Source organism: Mirounga leonina, unplaced genomic scaffold (genome assembly GCF_011800145.1).
Source record: "Mirounga leonina isolate KUSES-001 unplaced genomic scaffold, KU_Mleo_1.0 Mir_53, whole genome shotgun sequence".
Lineage (NCBI taxonomy): Eukaryota > Metazoa > Chordata > Mammalia > Carnivora > Phocidae > Mirounga > Mirounga leonina.
The window spans coordinates 90019011-90038774 of NW_023270807.1; the positions used below are offsets into that span (position 1 = coordinate 90019011).

Genomic DNA, 19764 nt, shown 5'->3' on the forward strand with positions numbered 1-19764 from the left:
GCTGAAAGAACAGATGGCACAGTTAGGACTGAAGAGAATTGAAGTGTCGGTATCCTTCCCGCAAAATATTAAATAGGAATGTCATATAAGTTTAATGAAACAAAAGAAAGCAATGAAAATATGAGTTAATGCCTAAAGACTAAGTTGGTGGATTTCAATCATAGTGAAGTAGTTCAGATCAACTTTCCACAGGGAACAACCAGGAAAAGTTGGATTAAAAAATTTTTTTTAATCACTGGAAGGTATTGGAACACAGCAAGGCAGTGAATAACTATGAGGCCAATGTCTAGGAGAAAGACAACAGCCGGAGTCTGTGCCTGGGTTTGGAGGCTACTTTTCCTAAGAATGGAATCCACTAATTTCAGAAAAGGAAGTTGGAAGATTGAGAAACTAACCAAAATTGGAATCTGGGGCCCACCAAGTCTGGTAACTTCCTGACATCTTGGTACAGAACCATGAAGAGAAAGGGACATATTAGGAGGAAGAGTGAAACTTAAATAAACTAGTCATAACAGGAAATAAGCCCCAACTTCAAATAATCCCAATCCCTACCATGAGATTAGAGGACCTGTGAGTTCTAGTGCCCCCCATAGCACCAAATGCCCCTCTGGCAGAAGATGACATCATCCCAAGGATTCACATTATTTCCTGATTTACGTGTGTAGTGTCTACATTCAATCAAAAGTAATCAGACTCATTAGGAAATAACATGTCACTGACAACAAAAAGAAAAACAAACAATAAAAATAGGCACACAGACATATATATATGCAAATGCTCAGTGAGGGATCCAGAGTTATCAGAGACAGACTATAAAGTAACTGTGCTTAAATGTGTTCAGAAAGATTTAGAACAGGAGGGATTTGGGCTATGGTGGCATGAAAAAATTAATGAAGCTTCCTCACAAAAATCAAGTATAAAAGAGGACAAATTTGTCAAAAGCAACAGTTTCAGGTTTCTGGAAATTGACCAAGGACAGACAACAAATTGAGTAGCATTCATGCTTAGAAATACTTCTTGCGGGCACCTGGGTGGCTCAGTTGGTTAAGCGACTGCCTTCGGCTCAGGTCATGATCCTGGAGTCCCAGGATCGAGTCCCACATCGGGCTCCCTGCTCGGCGGGGAGTCTGCTTCTCCCTCTGACCCTCCCCCCCTCATGCTCTCTCTCTCTCATTCTCTCTCTCTCAAATAAATAAAATCTTTAAAAAGAAAAATACTTCTTGCTAGAACTTTGGTTAAGAACAGTGGAGGTCTGTGACCTCTTGCCCAAGACTGTCCCATCACCTTTACTCTCAAGCTATTGGCAAGAATAGTGTGGAGCTAAGTTGGAAAATCAGCAGCTTTTGTACTATAAGGGACAGATTTGACTTAAAGAAGACTTAGAGGGGTGCCTGGGTGGCTCAGTCGGTCAAGCGTCTGCCTTCGGCTCAGGTCATGATCCTGGGGTCCTGGGATCCAGCCCCACATCAGGTTCTGTGCTCAGCAGGGAGTCTGCTTCTCCCTCTCTCACTACCGCTCCCCTTGCTTGTGCTCTTTCACTCTCTCAAATAAATGAATAAAATCTTTCAAAAATAAAATAAAGAAGACTTAGAAAAGGGACCTCTGGTTTGGCGACTAAAAGCGGTGAATTCATTAAAAGTGAGCAGGGGAAGCCTGCAATTTTGCTAGCCGAAGGTAATATGAGCTGTGAACCAATAAGAAATGTAACATGAGTCTCTGGAAACCAGAGACTTACAGAAAGACTAGATAAATTCCTCTCACATCTCTGGCTGACTGAAACATGGGCATATGCAGGATAGACCATACAAATTCCATCAGAAAAAAAAAAAAAAAAAACAAGGGAAACTTGAGAACTGGCTAAACTGAGAGTATTTTCCCCAACCTACACACATGGATTGGTTGAGGAGGATGGAAGCCTTAAAGGCTCAAGTTATCTGAGCATAATTTCTGCCTACATCATCAGCTGACCACTAACCTATGCAGACATGGGGATGAATGTTAAATACTAAAGCTAAGACCTAAAGACAAAGAAACTGAGCCAGAGACATTGGCTCCTCACACATGGGAAGAGAGAGATTGCACAGTATAAGCCTAACCCCTTATTTAAAAAAAAGAAAAACGTCAAAAATTAATGAGAATTCAACATTACCATAATATATAAAATGTCAACTTTTTAGCAAAGAAAAAGGAAGGGAGGGAGGGAGGAAGGAAAGGGAAGGCAAGAAAAGGAAAGGAAAGATACAAAGAGACAAGAAAGAATGATACCTATTGGGAGGGAAAGCAGAAAATAGAAAGTGACTTAGAATGAGCCCAAGTGTTGGAGTTGAGAGACAGGCTTTAGAGCAGCTATTATAAGTATTTTCAAAGAATTAAAGGAAAATATGATGAGAATGACTCAAAAATAGTCTAATTAGAGAAATGGAACTATGAAAAAATGCAAACTCTAGAGCTGAAAATGGCAATAACTGAAATGAAAAATCTACTAGATGGTCTTACCAGCAAGATTTGAGATGGCAGAAGAAGAATCTGTGAACTTGAAGGTAGATTAATAGAAATTATCCATTCTAAAGATTGGAGAGGATTGGACGCCTGGGTGGCTCAGTCGGTTAAGCGGCTGCCTTCGGCTCAGGTCATGATCCCAGGGTCCTGGGATCGAGCCCCGCATCTGGCTCCCTGCTCTACGGGAAACCTGCTTCTCCGTCTCCCACTCCCCCTTCTTGTGTTCCCTCTCTCGCTATCTCTCTCTCTCTCTAATAAAATCTTAAAAAAAAAAAAAGATTGGAGAGGATTGTTTGACCAGAAATAAAGCCTTAGAGACCCATGATAAAATGTAAAGCTTACGTGTAATGGGAGTTTAGACAAAGATGAGAAACAGAAAGGATCAGAAAATATATTTAGAAAAATAATGGAACCCCAATTAGCATCAATACAAAGATAGCCACAGTAGATGCATTGTAGTCAAACTGCTTGAAGACAAAAACAAAACCAGAGCATCAAGAGAGAAACAGTTCATTACTACAATAGGATTAATTGCCACTTTTCCAAATAGAATGAAGGCCAGAAACAATGCAATGACATATTGAAAGTGAATAATTTAGAATAATTTATTTACCCTTCAAAAATGAAGATGAAGTAAAAGCATTCTCAGATAAACAAAAATCAATAGAATTTCTTGGCAACAGACCTATAAGAAGTACTAAAGGAATTCCTTCAGACTAAAAGGAGAAAAAACAACAGAGTAAGTCAGTTTCACAAGAAGAAATGGTGTCTGGGTAAATATAAAAAGATTGTGGTTTTTTTTTCTCTTTTTATTTTAAAAACAATGTTTAAAGCACTAACTCTAACACTGTGTTTTTGGATTTATTAAATATAAAGATATAAATAACCATAGCAGAAAGAAGGGGGAGAAAATGAAACTATTTAGAAGCAAAGTTGCCATATTTTGCTAGAATTAAGTCATTATTAACTTGAATATTGTGATAAGTCAAAGATGCATATTATAATCCCTAGGGCAATATCCATGAGAATAACACAAAAAATAAATTAAAAAAAGAGACAAAGGAATTAAAATGATACACTAAAAATATGTTTAACACAAAAGAAGGCAGTAAAGGAGGAACAGAGAAACAAAAAAACACATTATATGTGGAAAACAAATAGTAAAATGACAGATGTAAATAAGACCGTATTAATAGTATTAAATATGTATTTGTGAAAAGATGCTCCACATCTTTAGTCATTGAGGAAATGCAAATCAAAACCACAATGAGATATCGCTTCAGACCAACTAGGAATGACTTCAATAAAAAAAGATAATAAGTTTTGATGAGGATGTGGAGAAGTTGGAATTTCCTTATGCTACTGACAGGAGGGTTAAATCACTGCCATGGAAAACAGTCTGGCAGTTCCTCAAAATATACATACCCAAGAAAAATGAAAACATATATCCATACAAATCCAGACACAAACACTCAGAGCAGCGTTATTCATAACAGCGAGAATGTTGGAAACAACCTAAATTCCATCTGCTGATAAATGGAAAAATGTGGTATTTCCACACAGTAAAATATTATTCAGCAATAAAACAAAAATCAGTACTGATTTGTGCTACAATATGAATGAACCTTGGAAACATTGCACTAAATGAAAAAAGCCAGTCACAAAAGACCACATTTTATAGGATTTCATTTATGTAAAATGTCCATAAGAAGCAAATCTATAGAGAGAAAAAGTAAGTTAGTGATTGCCTAGGGTGTGGAGGGAATGCCTGCTAGCACATCTTGGCTTTGGGGACACAGGCAGGTCATGAAACTGTTCTAAAATTAGATTAGTGATGGTTGCACAACTCTCTGAATATGCTAAAAAACAACAAATTGTACAGTATAAATGGGTAAATCTTATTGTATGGAATTTATATCTCAATAAAGATGTTAAACATGAATTGACTGAACTATCAGAAAGCAGAATTGTAAAGTGGATGTAACAATAAGATATTACAATATGCAGTCTACAAGAGACAGATTTTGCATTCAAAGGCACAAAGAGATTGAAAGTAAAAGTACTGAGAATGATATGCTGTGCAAACAGTAACCACGAAAGAGCTGGGGAGGCCGTATTAACGTCGGGCAAAATGGACACCAATATGGTAAATATTACTAGAAACGATCTTTGAGCCCTTGGGTTAGGCACAGATTTCTTAGGAATGACACAAACATGATCCATAAAAAGAGAAATTGAATTAGGTTTCATCAGAATTAAAAACTTGTTCTTCAAAAGACACCATTAAAAAAAAAAAGACAAAGTCAAAGTTGTAAAAAAAAATGTAAATCATGTCTCTGAGGAAAGACTTGAACCTAGAATATGTGAAGAACTCTAACAACTCATTAATAAAAAGACAATAATGAGGGGCTCCTGGGTGGCACAGTCAGTTAAGCATCCAACTCTTGGTTTTGGCTCAGGTCATGATCTTGGGGTCATGAGATCGAGCCCCATGTTGGACTCTGCCCTCAGAGTGGAGTCTGCTTGTGATTCTCTCCCTCTCCTTCTGCCCCTCCCCACCTACGCTCATGTTCTCTCTCTCTAAAATAGATAAATCTTTCTTTTAAAAAAGACAATAATGAGAAGACAAAAACCAAATTTTTAAAAAACAGCAAAACATTTACAGATGGCAAATCACGTGAAAAGTTGCTCAACAACATTAGTCATTAGCAAAATGCAAATTAATGCGATATGGCTGCTTATTTAGAAGATTTTTGAGTGGGTTCGGCTGAATTCTGGTTTTTTTGGTTTTTTTTTTTCACTGAAATTAACCCAGAAATAGGAAACAGAGAAGTATATCACCCTTCCCAGAAATTTTCCTGCTTCTTTTAGGAAAAGGTTTTAAGTGCCACCTCCTTTGCCTCCGCCAGGTTGTCACATCCATTGGCGAGCTAGTTGAAGTTTGTTCCACACAAATCCAGTCAGGATGGAGGCCCTTGTTCAGTGCCCTGGAAACTGTGCACAGTGGGAACAAGTCTGAGGTGAAGGAGTATCTGGTTGGTGATTATTCGATGGGTAAGAACGTGTGTTGATTTTGTATCCTGAAACTTTACTGAATGCATTTATTTGTTATAAAGTTTTGGGTGACGTCTTTAGGATTTTCTAAATAAAATAGATCATGTGATCTACAAAGAGGCAATTTTACTCCTTCTTTTCTGATTTGGTTGTGTTTTATTTATTTATTTTTTTCCTGCCTAGTTGCTCTGGGGAGTATTTCCAGTACTATGTTAAATATGGGTGGTGAGAGGGAAGAATGTGTAGATGATTTTTGTCAAAGTATGAATTCTTGATGCCAATTTTCATGCTATCAAAAGAAACTGAACAACAGGGAAGGCTATCATTCAGCCATGTTTTCTTGGCAGGAAATGATCTGGTGTAGCAGAGACACACATTCTGAGTTCTCCTGGCGGACCAAGAACCCTGAGCGTTATCAGGCCCTGCTCTTACTGACAGATTAGACAAAATGCTGACACTTCTGTTGTTTCAGTTATACATATCTGTGTTGAGTCAATACCTAAAGCCACAAAAGAAAACATTATTGGCTTACGCGTAAGAAGCAGAAAAGCATCATAACACAGTTGAGTCCCAGTTAGGAAAATTGGGTTTAGCTGGAAATGAATGGGGACCCATAAAGCATGTCCAGAGACCCACCAGGGAACTCACAGGACTCAGCATATAGGTATGCTAAGTCTTACTGCATGGCTCAGATTTATTACATGGCTCACCACTAAGATTATCATGGCAACATAGTAAGGACAAGCCAGATTGTAAGGGCAGAAGACACAGAATCAGGGCAAATCCCTGTGCAGGCTTCCATGTGCTCTCAGCCTTCCCCGAGGGTCCCACAGAGCATACTCTGATCCAGGAGTGAAAATGCAGCAACATGAGTATGATGTTTCTCCCCAGCAAAGCCCACTGGAGACCCATCTATGAGCCGGCCACATAGGTATCCTCTGCCTAGCACCTACCAAAATCCCAGACTCCCCAAAGGAAAGCACGTGTTCAGAATAAACCATGTTGTTTGCATAACCTAGGCACAGTGAATCACTCTTCATCAGTTAACTATTGCCTGGGAATATTCTGAGAGCCAAGTTCCCAGATGTCGGCCAAGGGCTGATCTCGTAAGCAGACCTTTCTAAGGCAATCTCGAGCCTGTTAACTCTCTTCTGCACAGTTATGAAGCAATTAGTGTATGCCATCGGGGCTTATCTAAATCTTCCCTTCCCTATAATTATGTGTTCAGAATCCCAGAGGCCTGCATGTTTCACTACCCTGGAGACCCATCCATTACCGCAGCGCTGCATTGAGCTAGCGGGCTTTGCCCTCATCTCTCTACCGAGCTCGCCTCGCATTTGTAACCTTCCTGCAGCTCCCCCTGCAGGCAAAGCTGAGCACAGCATTGCAGCCCCGCCCCCGTCCGTCAAAGGCCAGGGATTTCCTCCAGTACTAGGTCTTTCCCAAAACTCCATGGAAGATGCTGGGAGTATGGGCAACCTGAAGGGTAGAGACTTGATGTTCTTAAAATTCTACAACCTTCCTCCCTTAGGAAAAGGCCAGGCTCCAGTGTTTGATGTATTTGAAGCGTTTCTCAATACCGACAACATCCAGGTCTTTGCTAATGCAGCCACAAGTTACATCATGTGCCTTATGAAGTTTGTCAAAGGACTGGGTGAGTGGAGTCTTCTTTTCGTCCCTTGTGACAGCTGGGGGCCCTTTCCTGGATGACTTTGTGTGGAAAGCCCTGGAGACAGGCCCCCTGCCTGCATGGAGCAAGCAAGCCAGTCGCCCAGGCTTTAAGCAGATGGTGGAGTGTGTTGTGTATTCAGAAGCAGAAAGCTTACTGTAAAAGCAGCTTGGATTCTGTCCCTGGTTGCTATTTTTCATCATGTTCCTGGAATACTCTTGTAATGTAGCATATTTTCAATCTATATGTTACTTTACTCCAACTTCATTTTGAATCTTAAAATATTCAGCATTATATTCTATAATCGCCCTTATGCAGGAGCTGCTGTGGTCGATGTCACATAATTAGCAGCCTGAGCTGGAGTTTCCCGCTCCTCCTAAACAAAAATTAAGGATGCCTCCCCCTGGGCCTTATTAGTCGTAACATTTCTTTGGAGGGTAAAAGTCCCCCTTCTTCGAGGCCTTGTGTGTTTCACAGACTACCAAGCTGATTTTCCGCTTAGTTTAGCAATGCTTGAACAAAGTAGAGTCTTGCTATACAACACGGCCTGCTGTAGCAGATTTTTTTTAGAGCACAAGTTTATCTGGGGTGAAACGGAAGGGAGGGCAGTTAGTGAAACCAAAAATTTTAGAAGGCACTTAAGTCTTAAAGTTTTGAGAACCTCACCATGGAGTGCTCTTAGACCCTGAGGCTAAGAACAATTGGAAGAAGGACAATATACAGTTCATAATATTTTTTTAATTTTTGCTCAATAATCTACAGTTCATTTGCAGAAAAAGACTGGACACAAAGAAGCTAGGTGATTTCATTCACGCTCCCCTTTTGGGGGAGCAGGAACAAAATGCAAGTTTCAGGATAAAGGCAACAAGTGTGATCTGTAGGCCATGGTTGTTCTAGTCTGTTATTTATTACATGTGCCCCATTCTGTTGTCACGTACACCCCGGGAAACGGAGGACTAAGCAGAAGGACAACCGTGGCCACTTGCTAATCAATTTTACAAACTAGGTTTCGGAGGAAGTTTCTTGTGAACAACAGCATCAGATTTTTTTTTTTTTAAACTCTGCTCTACATTAAATAGAAACCAAAAAATTTAGCATCTCCATCATAAGAAGACCTTAAAGTATGATCTTTGTATCAGGTAATAGAAAATTCAGTTCTTGTATAGGAAAAGCTCACTCCTGGGTGTCTCCTTTCTTCTCCCCCAGCCCCCACACTCATAGTCCTCTGACACTGGACGTGGAGGGGGCGGGTCTCACACCAGCTGGGTGTCCCATAACTCAATTCAATTCTGACACTCCCTGGAGTTAGCTCAGACTCCACAGGTTAGGGGCTCAGTCCCACAAGACTGCCCCTCCACTTCACGTGCCAAAACAAAGGTAGGTCCCCAGGTTACCCACAACTCTGACATGGCTACACATCGGAGGTTCCATGACCCCCACCCGTTGAATTTGGTTAGTTGTTGGAACAACTCACAGAACTCGGGAACATGTTTACCAGTTTCTTATATAATGAAGGATATAATAAGGGATACAAATGAACAGCCAGATAAAGAGATACATTGGGCGAGGTCCATAAGGGTCCCAAACACAGGAGCTTTTGTCTCCATGGAGTGGGGGTGTGCCACCCTCCCAGCATGGAGATGTGTTCACCAACCCAGAAGCTCTCCGCAACCCCTACTTTTGGAATTTTTATGGAGGCTTCATCATGTAGGCAGGATAGATCTTTAACTCTTTTTCCAGGCCCTTTCCCATAGGACACGGAAAGGGGCTGAACATTTCAAGCTTCTAGTTGTGGCTTGGTCTTTCTGGTGACCAGTCCACATGCAAGAGCCCACCACGTGTTGCCTTGATTAGAAGACCCTCCTATCATCCAGGAAATCCCAAGGATTTAGGAGCTCTGTGTCAGGAATTTGGAGTCAAAGACCAAACATTAGAACACAAGATGCTTCTAGTATTCTTACTGCTTGGGAAATTACAAGGGTTTTAGGAACTCTGTGCCAGGAACTGGGAGCAGAGACCAATATATGCATTTGCTATTATGTCACAATCTTATATTTCATTTAAGAGTCATTACTGGTATTCTCTTATTCAGGGAACTGTTGAGTGCCTGCCATGTGGGCACACCAGCCTGTATGTACTATGAAGGTATAAGGATGAGTAAAACACGCTTCCTGCCTATGAGAGGCTCACAGCCTCTTCTTGGAAACACACATAAATCAATACTTACAATTCAGTAAGACGAATACTTTCGTGGAGGCTAGTAAAAAGAGAAAAGGAAAAGGGCATTTAAGCAGAAATAAAGAAGCAGCTGAGAGAGATGTTTGGTAGTGGGGGCCAGTGCAGGCTTCAAAGAGGAAGTGATATTTGAACTCTGTGGAGTAAGCTATAGGTTTGCTTTTCTAAAAACAGGGTACATTGGAGGTACCCACAGAGTGAGCGATGAGTTGGAAAGAAAGGAAGGGGGCAGTTGGGAAGGGTTCTGTGTGCCACATCAGGATCCAGAATGTGTGGGGAAGGTTTCTAAGTAAAGAGTGGTACAATCACATACAGTGTTAGAAACCGAACTCTGGCAGGCTCACGTCCCCTACGTGGGGATGGGAGGCTGCAGGCAGAGAGTAGAGAGGGTGGGATTGGCTCCAGCTCATGGTAGAGGTGGGATCTGTGGGGCTTAGCACTGCTCCAGTGGGGGCCTGGAGAGGAGGAACTGAGCATGGCTCCCTGCTCCCCTTACAAGGACTGGTGCTACCCAGAAATAAGGTGTTCAAAAGGAGAGAAGATTAGGGGCGCCTGGGTGGCTCACAGTCGTTAAGCGTCTGCCTTCGGCTCAGGTCATGATCCCAAGGGTCCTGGGATGGAGCCCCTGCATCGGGCTCCCTGCTCGGCGGGAAGCCTGCTTCTCCCTCTCCCACTCCCCCTGCTTGTGTTCCCTCTCTCGGTCTGTCTTTCTCTGTCAAATAAATTAAAAAAAAAAAAAAAAAGGAGAGAAGATTAGGTGTGGAGAAGAAAAAATAATGAATTCTATCTTTGGACATTTGGATAGGTTGAGCTTCTGTGAAATTCCATTCAAGTGGAGATGCCTAGCAGCAAGTTACAAATTTGAGATTTTATCTTAGGGAGGGAGTTAGAGGCAGCAAACAGAGATGCAGAATAATTGGTATGCGCTCGGAGGATGGTTTTTTCTGTGAATTATAAGGTGGAGTTACTTGTATGGGGCGTGGAGTCTGTGGGAACCGTTGAGCCCCCAGTAGTCACGCTGGCTGTGTCCCACCCCAGACTCCAGGGGGCGCCATTTGGATAGACTTTGATGTGTAACACTGCAACCTTGGTTTAAAAAAAAAACAACAAAAACTGGAATGCTCATTTTGACCAACAGGCTAAGAAATGAATTTATTTTTAATTCCCACCTGGTTATTTCAACATGAATTTGACCTAGTCTGTGTTTTTATATTGTAAAGTATGTTAATCCAAACCAGGGGCTGGCGAACAATGGCCTGCAGGCCAGATCAACCCATTGATAGTTTTTATAAATAAAGTTTATTGGAACACAGCCATGGTCATTTGTCTATAACTAGTTTCAGGTTACAACGGCAGATTTGGGAAGCTGTAACAGAAACAGGGTGACCCGCAAAGCCTCAAGTATTTACTGTCTGGCCCTGTACACAAGAAGTTTGCCAATCCCTGATCTAAAATACAAATGTTTATCTTTTCTTTTTTAAGGAGAAACATGCCTCTTCATCTGAATTTTAACTGATGCCTAGTAATTAGGTCTGTTTACCCACAGGGGAGGGTGCCTAGTGGCTACGATTGTAGACAATTAGAAACAATTACAGTACCGTGGAATGATTTTATTAAAAGTATGGGAATAGATTCATTACGTGAGAAGAAAAATGGTAATCCTCAACTACTATTTACCTATAGAAAATCGAGATGCCCTCTACAGAACTGCGAAATCTCTAGATACGTACCACAAAAAAATGGAAATCATTTCAATGCAATTCAGTAGTCTCCATCCCCAAGCCCCAGATGTTTAGCCTCTACCCAGGGGCTTTGTTTATCATCACCATTTAGCACAGAGCACTGGAAGCAAAAGGGTCCTTTTCCAAACAGAGAAGCCTAGTGCTTCACTCCGGCCCAGGGCGTGGCTTGTCGCCAAGATTGTCCTTCATCATCAAGCTTCAAAGTCACACCGTCCGCAGCAGGGGCGCGGTGAAGGGAGTTACAGTGTGCCCAGGTCCAAAAGAACACCAGCCAGCCACTGAAGGAATTGTGGTAGAATACGGGAAAAGTGTGGGTTAGTGAAAAGGGGAGTTACAAAATGGGATAATCCCAACAAAATAAGATGCACGGTATGATTCCCAACTGTATTTAACATGTACACATGCAGAGGGGGAAAAATGACTGAAAGGCTTCTTCTCAGGGTCGCAGAGTTTGGGGTCATTTTTTTTTTCTATTTTAGTCAACATTTAATGAACGAATGCTGTGTGAATAAATAGGTCTCCCGTTGAAGGGGAACGCAAGAGTCATTTTGTCTGTCTGTCTTCCAGGGGAGGTGGACTGTAAGGAAATAGGAGACTGCGTCCCGGGACCCGGAGCCACGGCCCCAGACCTGTGCCTCCCGGCCCTGGATTACCTCAGGCGCTGCTCTCAGGTACCCTGAGCTCCAGGCCCTGAAACCCGCCTGGGACAATGCTCGCAAAACGGGCATGGATGTCTTTTGTCGAAGCCCAAGAGAAACACTTCCTGCTGACTCTGAGGAGAGTGGGGACTTAGATCTGGAGTAGGAATTTTTGTCCCCCCCTTTCCGTGAAGGAGAGAAAGAAAGGAACAAATATGTGCTAGAACACGCAATTCAATTGAAATCTCTGAAACTTGTCACGTATACTCAGACACGGGAACTGCCCTAATCTCTCTCTTTGTGTCAGGCTGTAGGGAGAGGGGTCATGAGGCCCTGGGAAGTCTTCATGATAGGACGTGGATGGTGGGGGTGCCACCATCGAAGAGAGACAAAGACAAAAGAGGGGCACATTCAGTCAAGATCCAGTGAAGAAATGCCATGAAACCACACTTATCAAAGGGAACAGCAACCTTCATTGTGCTAAATCCAGTAATTGCCATTATCCCAAGAGGATGCTCCCTCCTGAAGCCCTTTCTCCCCCAGGCTTCAGTAATGCTCTCAGTAGTTGCCCTCCCATCCTTGCAGGTCGTGTCCCCAGGCCTCTTCCTGTCTGTGGAACCACCCCCACAGTGATAGCAGCGCTAGTGTGAAGTCCCAGGGCTTTAGAAAGGATACCCAGCCCCAGCTTCTTCCCCCCAGCTGCCTCCACGAGGCCCCACGTGACAGGACCCCAGCTCCCTTGCCACCCTCAGATCCTTCCCTCTCGCTCTGTGTTCCACCCACACTGACTTTCTTCCCCTCAGATACATGGCGCCTTACTGCTCAGGGCCATTGCTGTTCCCTCTGCCCGGAATGTCCTCTCCCCACATCTCCTTGAGACACTCTTTATCTTCCTGGATCTCATCTGAAACATCACCTCCTCAGAGAGACCAGAGCTTAAGTATCTACCAGCTCACAGCCAACGCTCCCACATTCCTTGGTCACTCTAGTATCATCTAATTTTTTCTATAGCCTTTATGTCCAAAATCGTATTTATTCTTTGTGAAAGGATCATCGTAAACCCCCCCCAGACAGGACTTTTGTCTGCCTCACGCACAGCTCCTTCCCTAGCACAGCAAGCACAATTCTAAGCCGTGAAGATCCTGGGGAATTTGGCCCACTAATGAGGATTCCTGGGGGACTGGGCTCTTGCAGTGAGGGGAATAAAGAACCCAGGGCAGTCTGTGAGGTCTGCTGCCGATACCTTCATCTGTCCCCACGCTGGCCCACAGATGCCTCCCTTTACCCACTTACTGTTGGCCTCATTGCATTGAAGCAAGGGAAGGGGAACTCAGTCTGGTACCCCATTTACCTATAGACCCTCTTCTCAGTAATCCCCATAGAACAGTTTCCCATAGGCAAAAGCTCTTAACATGTTTTTGTGGTTCCCTGGGTCGGTTTACAAAAGGCTATAAAACTCATAGGTAATTGAGATGCTGAAAAAGTATCCCTAGAGCCTTTTTCCTCTACCTTTTTGTTTCCACTAAATGCTGTTTCATCTGCTCCCTGGGATAGATGCCTCTCATGAGCTCCCATATGAATCCAAATCACAAACCACCTCAAAACTTGCATACGCTGGGAGCTTTTCTGCTTTTCCCTAACCCCAGTATTGCTGGAATATAATTTTATTCTTCTTTAACTCCTCGAGTGCAGCTTTTTCCGATATATAATTGCAATTTGGTATTTTGTTATTTAGTTACTGGCCAAAATCTACAAAATGCCCTTGAAGCCAATATTCCTTAGTGGGCGACTTGCTAGCTTGCCTCGGAGACTTCAGGAGCAGTCGGCGAGCAGTGAGGATGGAATGGAGTCGGTCCTGTCTGATTTTGATGACGACACTGGTGAGTTAATTGACTGAACTTAGGTTATTTGCTATGTTCATATTCCCAGACACTTAAGCCATGAGTTCAGTAGCTTATAGGTCATAAGAATGATCATCCATTTATGTTGCTACTGTTTTTAATTTAAATAGCACAGGCCTACCTAAAGTTGCCATGGACTGCTTAGAAACATCATTTGATGTCTTGTCTCCAAACCCATCCTTTTTAGATGGATGCCTCCATCCAAGCTCAGTGCAGATCTGCAGACTCCACTAAATATAGTTTCTAACTCTGAATTCTCTATAATTTAGCAAATTGGAATGTGGTTGCATTGGTACTTAAATTGGCTGGTAATTGTCTTTAATACCTTCTAGGAAACACAATCATTATGTAATTACTTCCTGCAGGACTATTTGCTTAGAGACTGGGGAAATTAAGCCACTACTGAAGAGAGAATCTATTTGTGACTGGTGGAACTGAAGGCTCATTAAAAGAATAATTTTAAAGAATGTTTCAAATTAGTTCCCATGTAATTTCCTGTGGATTGGAGTTCAGTCTAGTAACTTTGGGAAATTTTCAGATGGGTTAACTCACGCTCATGCTTGTCTTCTGACTCAGTCAACCCTGCCCTGTTCTAGATCTAGAAGTGGAAATTATATCCTTAAAGGGGACTAATAACTGGCATAGGTTGATTCAAACCCTTGCAAAAGGAGTTTTGGGGAGGGGTTTTTTTTTTTTAATTTGCTCTTTTATTCATTTTCAATTTTTTTATGTTTCTATTATAAATTCACTTAGAGTAGTGAGAGGATTTACAATTTTCTATAGGGCTTTATAAACAGTAAAGCCTCACTAGTTGAGACTAATTTTAAGGAAGAACCATAGGAAAGAACAGCTAATGTAGAGAACAATTAAAATGGAAATTGGCTAGATGTTGCCTAATAGAGGTTTCATTTAATGATTAGTTAAGAATAATTTTTACTTAGCCTCTTAAACCTCCAACCCAGACAACTATAAACAGAAGCTAATGTTGTTTATCTATATTACAGTCTTTAAAACAGTTGTAAATGGTTTGTGTGCGTAGCAGTCAGCAATCCTCTTTCCATTGTGCAAATCATTAATCCATTGTTTTTTTCTAGGCAGCCCATCTTCTTATGGATAAAGTTCAGCCAAGACCTATGTCAGGTTTTCCACATTATCAATTCATTGAGACCTTTCAATTATAATTGAAATTATAATCTTCATAATTATATATGAAGCATAGCTAGCTCAGAGAAAAGAATTGAAAGCAAAGGCTTCAACTTAGTATTAAAAATTGATATGCTCTCCCTGCTCAGCGGGGAGCCTGCTTCTCCCTCTGACCCTCCCCCCTCTCATGCTCTCTCATTCTCTCTCATAAAAAAAAAAAAAAATTGATATGCTCTTAGATGTTATTCCTCTGGTTTCCAAAAGCAAGTAATTTTTTTTCCCTATTGAAATTTCAAACATGGATGAACCTAGACAGAATGGTATAATGAACCTTCATGTACCCATCACCTAGCTTTATGTCCACCCATATTAACTTATGGCCAATCTATTATGTATATTTACACACACACCCTCACTATCTCCTCCCCCCACTCACATCCTCTATTTTAAACCAGATCCCAGACATTATAGCATTTCATCTGTAAATATTTCAGTATGTGTTCTTTAAACATAACAAACATGACCATAATTCCATTATCACACCTAAAAATTAACAGTAATTATTGAATATCAAATATCCATTCAGTGTTAACATTTCCCATTTTCTTATGTCAGTGAATTTTCAGGATTCACATAAGATCTGCACTCTGTGTTTGGCTGATAGGTCTCTGAAGTACTTTTCAATCTCTAGATTTTCCTCTTCAACTCTTTCTCACTCCTTTTCATTTGTTGAAGAAGTGAGGTCCCGGGGCCCGTGGAGTTTTCCACGTGGACTTTATTGGTTGTACCCCCTAGAGTGATGCATAACATGTGATCCTGGCTTCTGCATTTCCTATAAATTAGCTTGTTCACACCTGCTTATATTTTGAGTTTCATGAGCCTTTGTCCCCTAATTTTATTATATTTGTGGGTTCATGTGGGTTTAGCTTCCTATGAATGGGGATGTTCAAAATTGTGGAAGTAGGTTTTTTAATGGGAATATTCATTTTTTTTAAAGATTTTATTTATTTATTTGAGAGAACACGAACAGAGGGGAGGGACAGGGAGAGGGAGAAGCAGGCCCCCCACGGAGCAGGGAGCCCAACGCAGGGCTCCATCCCAGGACCCCGGGATCATGACCTGAGCCGAAGGTGGACGCTTCACCAACTGAGCCACCCAGGCTCCCCAGTGATTAATGGGAATACTTAAAAGCTGCCATCTTTTGACAATTATCTTTCACAGGAAAATGAGAAGTATTAGAATTAAAATGTAGGGTGGGCTATTTTTTTATACTCTATTCTAGGCACTTTAGGATGAAGCTAGAGAAGTCGAGTCCTTTCTGTGCGGCACTTGTCTGAGCGGCAGATTCACAGATTTCCAAAGGCAGGGGTGAGCAGGAATGTTGCTCAGACAGGGCTTCTGTAAATGGCAAAACTAAAATTGTTCGGATCTAATAAAAAGCATCTCATGCTTTTCCCCTTCCCTAATAATGAGCAATACTAAAAGTGAGTATGTTATTTTATTTTTATTTTATTTATTTATTTGACAGAGAGAGACACAGGGAGAGAGGGAACACAAGCAGGGGGAGTGGGAGAGGGAGAAGCAGGCTTCCCGCGGAGCAGGGAGCCCGATGAGTATGTTATTTTAAAAATGAAACTCTGAAGGGGAGGAGGAGGACGGAGGTGTGTACTGAGAGGTGAGCTGCCCTGGGCATACGATTCTGTCGATGCACGAGCACCGCTCCCCATCCGTGCGCAGTACACGAAGTGACTCGCAGGTACCCGGGCGGAGAGAGCACCAGCAGCGCCGACGGCAGGGCGGCAGCTAAATTCAAAAGAGTGCGTAGATTGCAAAAAAAAAAAAAAAAGAGAGAGAGAGACATGGACCTTTGAAAAAAGTGGGGCACGAAGAAGAGCAAAGAAAATAGACTAGCACACACAAGCAACAAAAGAAAAACTGGATGACTCGGATGTCATCAAAATTGAAGACTTTTATGCATCAAAGGACATTACCAAGAAAGTGAAAGGACAGTCGAAAGGAGAACATGTTTGTAAATCCTATTTCTCATAAGGTCTTAATATCCAGAATATATAAAGAATCCCTAAAACTCAACAAGACAACACAGTTTAAAAATGGGCAAGGGACATGAATAGATATTTCTTAAAAGATTGACAAATAGCCGATGAGCACGTGAAAAGATGCTCCACATCATTAGTCATCAGGGAACTGTAAACCAAAACCACAGTGCAATGCCACTTCACACCTACTAGGATGGCTGTGGTTAAACAAACAAAAAATAAGTGTTGGCAAGAATGTGGAGAAATTGGCACGCTCACAGGAATATAAAACGGTGCAGCCTCTATAGAAAACAATTTGGTATTTCTTTAAAAAGCTAAACAGAACTACTAGATGACCCAGAAATCCCTCTCCTGGGTCTATACCCTAAGGAATTGAGAGGCTGAAACAGATACTTACCCTCCTATGTTCATTGCAGCCTTATTCACCACAGCCAAAGGTGGAAACAACGCAAGTGCCCATCAACAGGTGGATGAACAAACAGAACATGGTACAACATACAAGGGGATATTACTCATCCGATACACAGTACAACACGGATGGACCCGGAAAACATTATGCTAAATGATATAAGTCAGATACAGAAACACAAATACTGCGTGATTCCACTTATATGAAATATCCAGAATGGGCAACTTCATAAAGACAGAAAGTAGATGAGAGGTTCCCAGGGGCTGGGGTGAGGGGAGAATCGAAAGTTACTGGTTGCAGGGCTTCTGTTTGAGATGATTAAAAAAAAATTTTTGGAATTAGGGAGTGGTGATGGTTGCACAAAACAGTGCATGTAATGAATACCACTGAATTGTATATGTGAAAAGGGTTAAAGTGGCAAATTTGTGTTATATATTTAAAATAAAATAATTTTTTAAAAAAAAGATATACTAAGATGATACAAAAGGATATTTCATTATTTTGGTATTGTCAGCTCCCAAGAAATCTGACAGTTATTTCAATATAGTAGAATTTACCACCTCATCTTCTTCCTGTAGGAGGATGAGAAGAAATTTTGGGGTTTTTTCCCCCCTTTGACTTTGTTAGAGCATGTTCTGCCCATATGCTTGTAGACACTCCGGGCTACCACACCATATGGCACACTTCGACATTGACAGTGTTCGGGTTGAGCTTATGATGACTCTGTATCGTGTTTGACTGGATTTCACCGAGATCTGCTTCTTGGGTTCCAGGGCTGATAGAAGTCTGGATCATCCTCCTGGAGCAGCTGACAGCAGCTGTGTCCAACTGTCCCCGTCAGCACCAACCGCCAACCTTGGATTTACTCTTCGAGCTGTTGAGAGATGTGACCAAAACACCTGGTAAGAATTTCTATGTCTGTCTTTTGTGGGGAGTTGTCATACATACAACTTTTTTCAGGAGGTATTTCCATGTGTCTGCCTGTTTCACAGCTCTTACCCTAGCCTTGGTACAGAGCTTCATGCATAGTAGATGCTCAGTAAATACTTGTTGAATAGCAATGATGCAGTGGTGGTTAAGATATGTCCTGTTATTGTTGACATGTCTTCCCACCAGTCCATTTACAGATAATGTACGCTATCCAGTTAGTTGGGTGTGTTGGATCCCTACAATAATCAGGCCAAGGTTATTGGCTTTGTTCCATGATTACAGCCTTCCTCTTTAGCTGGATCTTACATGCTCTTGGCCCCAGGGCTGTCAATAGGGCTCGCTGAGTCTCCAGTGACATAAACAAATCACTCAAAAGTATATACTATATTAAGACAGCAAAATCCTGAATGTATAAAGGTCATGGATCATTAGACTGAGAAAGAGACATGTAGGGGCGCCTGGGTGGCTCAGTCAGTGGAGCATCTGACTCTTGATTTCAGCTCAGGTCATGATCTCAGGGTGGAGCCTGCTTAAGATTGTCTCTCTCTCTCCCTCTCCTGCTGCCCCTCTCTCCACTCGTGCTCGCTCTCTCACTCTCTCTCTTAAAAAAAGAAAAAGACATGTAATGATCACCTAGTACCTTGATAGTACAGGAAAAGAATGGCCCTGAGGAATTTATTTCTTCTTTTGAATTAATCAAATTTAGCATGTACACTTAACACATGCAAATTTTCCCAAGGTCCAAGCAACTATAGAAATTTTAGTTTTCACAGAGTCAGAACCACAAATGAACCCACTAGTTAATTCCATAGTAATGAGTTTTGTATTTATCACAAACTGATGAAGACTTGATAATTGATACTGTTTTAAGATCCATTGCAAAGTTTATAGCAGAATTTTTTTCAGAAAAGCCAGCATAGCTACTCCCATATGTCAAAAAGTTATAAGTCTTTTATCCAAAAATAAGCAGGTATTTTATAGAATTAATTATATGCCTCTCTTTCACTAGTCAGTACCGTTTTCTGTTTTCACATTGCCATTAAATGTGTGTGAGGAGCACCTAACCTAATTAATTTTACTAGAAATCTATCATCAAAGGAACTTAATAGTGATGAAGACAAAATGGGTATATAATGATTGCTGAAATATATTGAATACCAAAAAAATTACGAACACCCTAAATGGTAAGAGCATATAAATATTCCACAGATGTTAAAATGAGTATTTGTGAATAACATTTAAAGTATATATACTATGGAGTACAATCACAACATTATGAAATTTTATCCATCTGTAAATACACATGTACATTCAAAAACACTAGAAGTCAAACATGAAAAGGTGATTATCTCTGTGGGTAAGGTTTCTTCTTTGTATTCTCATGTTGTTTTCCGTGTTTATTAGAAAAAGGATGCTTACTTTTGTAATCAGAACTTTAAAAGTCCATCACTTTCACAAGGATTTTCATTATAGCATTGTCCATAAAG

At 41.3% G+C, this 19764-nt stretch overlaps 1 protein-coding gene across 4 annotated transcripts in view; it reads left to right on the top strand.

Annotated features, from left to right (window-relative positions):
* ARFGEF3 (ARFGEF family member 3) overlaps positions 1–19764 on the top strand; it is a 169568-nt gene that overhangs the window by 131230 nt on the left and 18574 nt on the right. For all 4 annotated transcript variants that reach the window (XM_034990764.1, XM_034990768.1, XM_034990765.1 and 1 more), the window contains 5 exons: positions 5409–5553; positions 7085–7207; positions 11767–11870; positions 13573–13717; positions 18121–18249. In XM_034990764.1, coding sequence (XP_034846655.1) covers positions 5409–5553; positions 7085–7207; positions 11767–11870; positions 13573–13717; positions 18121–18249 — 646 coding nt within the window. The remainder of the gene's footprint in view (positions 1–5408; positions 5554–7084; positions 7208–11766; positions 11871–13572; positions 13718–18120; positions 18250–19764) is intronic.